The 8,010-nt window shown below is 35.2% G+C and overlaps 1 protein-coding gene across 3 annotated transcripts in view; it reads right to left on the bottom strand.

Annotated features, from left to right (window-relative positions):
• Positions 1-8,010, bottom strand: part of LOC109542560 (sodium-independent sulfate anion transporter) — a 50,581-nt gene that overhangs the window by 8,350 nt on the left and 34,221 nt on the right. For 2 of the 3 annotated variants that reach the window (XM_019911830.2, XM_019911831.2), the window contains exons 10-11: positions 6,277-6,450; positions 5,509-5,662 (exon numbers count right to left, since the gene is read on the bottom strand). In XM_019911830.2, coding sequence (XP_019767389.2) covers positions 5,509-5,662; positions 6,277-6,450 — 328 coding nt within the window. Of the gene's footprint in view, positions 1-5,508; positions 5,663-6,276; positions 6,451-6,521; positions 6,660-8,010 lie in introns of those variants that run through there. The other variant, XM_048665275.1, reaches the window with a different exon arrangement.

Raw genomic sequence — 8,010 nt, 5'->3', positions numbered from 1 at the left:
CAACGTTTTTGTAATTGGCTTTTGGAACAAAACCGACAAAATTCGCAGTTTTTACAACACATTTTATGGACCGACGAAGCAAATTTCAGTAGAGATGGATTTTTCAATTTCAAAATTTACTGGACAATCTGCCACTAGCCGCCGTTCAAAATCTCTGGCTCCACATGGACGGGGCTTCAGCCCATTTTGCTGCTCCGATAAGAGCTTGGCTTAATCATGAATACGCAGACAAATGGATAGGCCGAAATGGACCAGTAAACTGGCCACCAAGACCCCCTGACCTGACTCCGATGGATTTCTTCTTCTGGGGGCACATTAAATCTCTTGTGTACCGAACACCAGTACAAAATGAGCAGGAGTTAGTAACTCGAATACGGGAATCTGCACAAAATGTGAGTCCAGGAATGTTACGCAGAGTGCACAATAACATGATTAAACGAGCACAAACATGTTTGGAGTTAAATGGGCAGAAATTCGAACACCTCTTGTGAGTTGTCCACATTTCAAAACGGTTCTTTTCAGAACCACAGATTCATATCTAAGAATTTCATTTCACCAGCAAGCACTGAAATGGTTCTCGTGTTATTTTAGTTAGGTTATTGACTTTTTTTATTGATTGTAATAGGTTCTTCACTTAACGTAGGTTGGTATCATTACGCTATAACTTTTTATTGGAGGTATTGTTGAAATCGTTAAAAATGAAAAAATCCTTGTTGAAATTTGACACAAGATCATGGCAGCTGAAAAATAGGTATAAAACCTTCTTAAATATTGTTTAAATTTTCTCTAACAAATAATACTTAATAATTTTCAAATTATAAAGTCGCGCCTAATTTAAAAAATATTCTTATTTAGTTCAAATAGTTTTATGTTTTGCACCGTTTATTTATGTTGTTTGTTTGCAAATTTGCAATATTTGTTAATAACCAAAAGTTATTCGCAAATTAGTACTCTCAAATGACGTCATCACTAGTATAAAATATTAATTTCCGGACAGACTAATTGACAGGAAAGGAAAATTTTTGACTGGGTCTCCTGACCACAATGAAATATTGTTATTGTCACTTTCGCTTTTAATGTTTATCCATGGTTACTGGAGTTCTTAATAATTACGAAGGAACAGGTATTTATGTAATGTTAATTAGGCAGATTACCTTAAAAAGCATCGATGCCGTAATTCCCATCTAGTTTTTTGCAAATATCTCAGTTTTTACTGGGAGTCAATTTTTTTTACTGTTTTTCCTGTACTCCCTAAACACCCCCAGACAACACCCTCAGAGGAATGACGCCAATTTCGAATCACCCTGTAGATCAGCTTTTCGTCTTGAGACAATTTCTAGAGCAAGGATGGGAATTCAATAGGACCATACATAACCTTTCTATAGATTTCAGACAAGCGTATGACAGCGTGGAAAGCAATGGCAGAACTCTCAATCCCAAGGAAACTCATTCAGATGACAAAAGTGTGTATGGACGGTAGTAGATCCAAGGTACAAGTAGGCAGCCAACTATATGAACAGTTCGAAATACAAAACGGGCTTAAACAGGGAGATGCCTTGTCACCAATGTTGTTTAACATCGTCGGAAACAGCCATAAGACCGGCGGACATAAAAACCGAACTTCTATCAACTGAAGGCCCCAAACTAATACTGGCTTATGCAGATGACATTCACCTGATCGGTAACACTATTCTGAGGGCGAAAGAAATATTCATTAAAATAGAAGGAACAACTAGCAAAATGGGCCTAATGATAAATGAAGAAAACACTAAATACATGTGTGTAAACCGACTCGACAGAAGAGACAGAATAGGACAAAACGTATCAATAGACACGTACAACTTTGAAAGAGTGGAACGTTTCAAATATTTAGGCGCAACAATCACCGAAGAAATAAAATGAAGCATCCAAGTCACAAATCGATGTCAATACTCCCTAAACAATCTCCTTAAGTCAAAAAACCTGACACGGATATCCAAAGTAAAAATGTATAAGAGTCTTATTAGACCTATGGATGTGAAACGTGGACAATGACTAAAGCGAACTAAACTCAGACGATTCGAACGCAAGATGCTGAGAAAAATCTTGGGACCTTATTACGACCCTAATTCAACTTAGTATCGAATTAGAACTAATGTTGAAATCAAACGAATATATAATGACAGTGACATCGTCCAGGAAATAAAATCTCAATGTTTGAGATGGGCCGGCCACATACAGAGACTCCACGAAGAGATATTGGTGAAACTGATATGGGAAGAGACTTCAGCAGGTTAAATACTTTTTGGCCGCCCCCGCATGCGATGGAGAGAGAACATCCAAAACGACCTGCTGAAAATGAGCGATCCTTTCGATATAGATCTGATGAAAGATCGAGAATACTGGAAGAAAGTAGTACAGTCAGCTAAGATCCACCCGGGGTTGTAGAGCTAACCGAAGAAGAAGAAGAAGAAATGAGGACTCTGAAAATGACGAATCTGATAATGACTTTGAAGAATTAGATTCTCTTGACATATGATTATAAATTACCTGTTCCTGAATTATTGGATGATTATAAAAATATTATTTGTAAAGAAAGGAAGATTAGCAAATATTTTAGAAGATCCCCTGTCCAGAATAGCATTCTTCAGAATCACGTGAAACTGAAATACGAGAAAGAATATAATCTTATTCTTGATCGTAAAACAAGATGGAATAGTTTAGAGGCCATGTTAGAAAGATTTGTACACCTAAAAGAAGGTGTTGTTTTAACTCTGAATGACCTTAATGCTTCTCATATGTGGAATGAAGATAAAGAAAAATATTACAAAGTTGTAGAACTCCTTAAAGTTTTAGGTTCGATAAAATGGTCGTCGTCGTTTGTAAGTCGAAGCTTTAGGTTGACAAGGCGCAAATTTATTAATAAGTGAAGGTATATTTAAATTTTTTCTGGGTGAAGTACAAAATTTGAAGTCCGAAATCAGTCAGAAATTATTACACGCTATAAAGGCACAGATTGAAGAAAGAAGAGATACAGTATTAGTTACACTTATCCTTTATCAACAAAATTCTCAAACTGTTTTAACGAAATTTTCTAATAAATTCGTTCCATTAGCAACGAAACGTGACATTATTAAGTTATCCGGACAAATATTATCAAGATTATATAAAGATTACTCGACGGGGGAAGAATGTGATATTCAAAAACGTGATGAAAGCGATATTCAAGAGCCAGTCAATGTTTTATTGCAAAATGCTATGGAAGGTGCAATTAATAAAAATTTAAAGGAACCGGAAGAAGTGACTTCCTCTACTCAAACTTTAAGAAAAGAGTTTTTGGCCCTGGAAGCCACAAATAAAAGGACAAAAAATTCAGAATTATTATCATCTTTAAAATCAGGCTTAGAAAACGATTAAGCCTAGTTCGGTTGCAAGTGAGAGGGTATTTTCTATTCCTTGTCTTTCGGTTTTGATTGTAATTTACATTATATAATACACATCTATATTTTTTCTAATTGTTTTTAATAAGTATCCTTCTGTATCTAATAATATTGTTAAAAGAAAATCATATGGTTATTATAAAAATATGAAAATATATTGTTATTTTCTTTCGAACCCTTTGCTGAATAACTCGTTTCACTATTATAAAAATATTACTATTATCATTATATGTGAAAATTATGCATAAACAACGAATAGTTGTTTTTAAAGTCATTAAATCCTGGTAAACTATTATTTCTTTGTTCTACTAAATTGCATAAAAAAAATGTACGAACGGACAATTTGGGCCAGACTGATCCTCTCTCCAGATTAATTAGTCAAGTCAAGAACGAAGTAGCGGACTCAGAGACGGACGAAGTTATCGCAGCAATCAAGGTAAACGAACTTGATTGACATTAATTGGCGTCATAATCACTGGGTACGAGTAAAGCTAGAAAACATATCACTTTTGCAACTCGCAAGGATTTGGTGCTGTCAGAAGTCATGGACCAAATTGAGAAGGGTTGGAAAACAACCGACAAGAAAGACACCCAGCTCAAGCATTTGCATTGAATGCGAACTCAATTTCTCTAGTGAAAGGAAAGTTACTTTTCAACGACCCCGTGGTTATTCCCAAGTCCAAAAAAAATAACATCTTAACTGAGTTGCATCGAGCACATCCTGGAATTCGCCGTATAAAAGGGCTCGCGCGAGTCTATTTCTACTGGCTAAACATGTGCAGTGACATAGAAAATGTTGGAAAATAATCTCGACATTGCTCGCAAACGCCCAACAACCTGTGAAAGTTCCATTATGCCCCTGGCCTGATACGAAGAAACCTTGGTCAAGGATTCGTATGGATCTTGGTGAACCGCAAAGAGGAAATGCTTTTCTTATTGTTGTGGATAGTAATTCCAAATATGTCGACTATTGTTGGTTAAAACCAACTAGCGTGCATAAAATTATAAAATATTTGCATCAATTGTTTCGTCATCTTCGTCCTCCAGATGCAATCGTAATGTCAATAACAGTCAGTTCACATCGAATTTGGAATTGACTGAACTCTGAGAGCATTTCAAAATTGTGCATCACATTGTGCTGCATCATCATCGTTCTGCTTCTAGAATGCTACACAGTAATGGTCAAGTTGAAAATGGTGCACACGATTAGGAAATCTATTAAAAATGACTGTTGAAACTATACATCCCATAGTGTTTTGGATGGTAAATCACCAAGTCAGGTCATGTTTGCTCGTAAACCTCGAACTCCGTTTGACATTTTTAAACCATGTAATTCTGTAAATGAACTAATGTGTTGTTTAAAAACATTTCGATCGCCATCATGGAACCAAAGCTCGAAATTTTGTGCTTAAGGAGAAAGTAACCGTTGAAACTTGGAATGGAAACCCCTTCGATTGAACAATTGATGAGTTGATTGGTCAACATATGCCAAAGTTAAGATTTATAATGACGTTATAGTTGATCATTATAGCCAGATACGAAAAAGCGCTACGCTATGTTGATCTTCGTCTGCCAGATAAATTACCAAATTGCGATGATTTCATCGAAATCGAAATGAGTTCAACCTCTGGTACAAGTGTGCACCTATAACAGCACAAAGTGCTTCGTTCCAATTTGAATTTTTAAGTGATAGGTTCATACTTAATGATTTTCGCGTCGGTGTAGTTTGGGTTAATTTCAGGATAAATGGGGTTAGTGGTTCAGGATAAATGGCGTTAAAGTTTGATATTTATATGAACTGAAAACGAGACTAACCCAAACTGAGTGAAACTGAAGGAAGCTCTGAAAATAAAAACTTTGCTGAGAATCTACAAAACATTGCACTTTCCATTGGCATCAAACGTTTTTTCATGAAGTTATTTATAGACGGTGCAATTACTTTTATTATCACCGAAACTGTTTAATCTCAAGCCTTCTTTAAATTTAAAAAGCAAACATTTTCCAACTCGGCCGGGCATAAATCACTTAAAATGTGTACGAAATTGCCTATAATTTGCGACCACTATATTTTTACACTCTATGCGCTTACCTTGTGTTGCTGTTATAAACTCTAATTCATTCCTGAATACGTCTATCTTAAGTGTGCAACATCGTTCCAAAGTTTTAACAGTTTTGCTTCTTGAAACTAGGAACGCCACATATTTTTGTCGAGTCTGCAGTTCGTTCACCAGTGACTCAAAACACTGCAAACAATKTAATATGTATACACAGGGTAAATTCAAAGAACGGAACTTATTAAAAAATACATGAAATAAATAAAAAACGATAAAAGAACAAAACATTGCTCAGACACGTCAAATGTAGTTTCTACGCATGAGTAAAACAATTTCTCGTRACGTCATTAATATTATAGATATAGCGTCGTACTTTGTTGTTTTAACAGTAACYTTAGTTGTCATTTGATAGATCGAATRATTGCTCAYAGAGAACGACAAAAATTCAAATAGGTTACAAAACKRTTTTTCMAAATATGATGTTCTATCAATAACATATTYACATTTRAAACCGATATTTTYCTCATTCTATTTGGATTATAGGAAGCGGGTAGATACTCTTTTGTGATGGCGGCAGAAGATAGATCTACATCAAGAATAGCCAACCTGCCTACGCTAGCCCATGGATTTCCCTAACTACCTCAACCCATGGGAACCATGTCCTAATCTAAATCACTCTCAGCTATATCCTTCTCTCCCTTCATACTCTGTCCAACGCGCCACCATGCACTAGCCGAGCGTGGGATTTTACATACACGGTAAGAACATGCATTGGGTGCATTTCATCTGAAAGATAATAATACCTTTCCTGCTGTATAATCTAACTCAAAGATTCTGTTGCAATCGAGTAGAATAATATGGATATTCCGGCCCTCATCCAAACAGTAATTCAATATTTTCTCTCTGCTATGTTCAGCTGAGGAAAAGAATACTGATGACGTAAATGTAACTCGTAGATACGATTGTCCGACGTTTATCTGCAAATAAAACAGACACTCACCAGAAAACATTAAGTGCATTTATTTACTAAAATACGACATACACACATTTTTTTAAAATATAACTAATTAGTTACCTTTATCACTTTATCAACTTTTAAAATAATATTGAAGACTATACCGGTTCCATATTTGGAGCTTAAACTAGTATCTGTATAAGTATCTGCCAAACCAAAGCTACACAAGTTCTGAAAATTTAAATTCAAGGTTCTGATGTTGGGCTAAATCATCTAAAATATTTGCAAGTCAGTACCACTTCCGGTTATACCGGAATTCTCTTGTCGGATTTTTAGGTCGTATTGTACAACATATTTTAATTGTAAATTGGTGTTTGTAGTTTGCTTTGAATTTTAAATCTGATGTTGTCTCGCCGAAACCTAACATRAAATAAACGATATGAACATTTTTATTTCACATTATGTCTGAAACCCAGCAGGAAAAAACATATATATAAAAAAAGTCATGRAACRTTAAAGTKGACTGTCAAGAAAGGCATATTACTCAAAAAWTCMAATRAAAACTCTTWTTTTTTCCTATTCAGATCGATTTAGTGACTAAAATTCAGACAAGTTTCTAAACGGGTTTATGTAGCTAAACGGAACAGTTTCATAGTTATTTTCAAAAACTCTCAATTTACTATAAATTGTTATTACTTATTTATTAGTCGTTTAATTTTTAATTACAACAAATGTTCAAAATGTTGCCCGTTAGAGGCAAGGAATTGTTGAATACGCCTTTTAACAGCTCTATGAATCTCTTCGGGAGAAAGAGAGTTGAAGGCATTTCGCACCCTGGCAATGCAATCGTACTTGGACGATAATAGTGTAGCATATACAAGATCTTTACTTCGACCCCAAAACTAAAAATCCATGAGTGTAAGGTCAGGTCACCTAGGTGGCCATTGAAAGAGACCGTTATTGGCAAACCAACGATTTTGAAAAATTTCGTAAAGTTTCATGGAAACAACATTGTTGCTCTGAGGGGGCACACGATCTTTCTTGTTGGTACCATAAAATGTCCCGTTCTACATTATTTCTCTTAAAAATTTGTCATATAATATAAATAATATTTCTCATATAAATTAGTTTCACAGACGTCTCAAGAAATCGGCTTCTTTCAAATGTTGAACTAGTTGCAAACAGTATGGTCTAAATTTATGTTTTTTAGGAATTCTCCTGATGGTCGCTGGGATCGCTGGGGTCGATGGGAAACCAATCCTAATTTTACTCAAACTGACAAGTATGCATGACAATTGACACTCATGATGTATACAGGGTTATTCACGCTAGACGGCACGGAAGTTTGCGGCTAAACCGTTTGATTTTAAAAAAGTATTATTTTATGAATTGTCCGACGCCTACCGAGCGCACATTTTAAAAATATTTTTGTAATGTAGAGGGTGTCCCAAAAGCTCAAAAGGTATCAAAGTTGCGTTTTTTTAAATGGAATGTCCTGTATATTATTGCACTTTTGGATTCGCTGAACAAAATAAGTGTCTGTTTTAATAAGGTTTATAATACCTAAATCTTAAGGTTTTTT

This window comes from Dendroctonus ponderosae, unplaced genomic scaffold (assembly GCF_020466585.1).
Source record: "Dendroctonus ponderosae isolate FM_Combo_2020 unplaced genomic scaffold, Dpon_F_20191213v2 Dpon_F_20191213_3, whole genome shotgun sequence".
NCBI classification, from domain to species: Eukaryota; Metazoa; Arthropoda; class Insecta; order Coleoptera; family Curculionidae; genus Dendroctonus; species Dendroctonus ponderosae.
The sequence above is the reverse complement of the archived record's forward strand: the minus strand, read 5'-3'. Positions and strand labels throughout refer to the sequence as shown.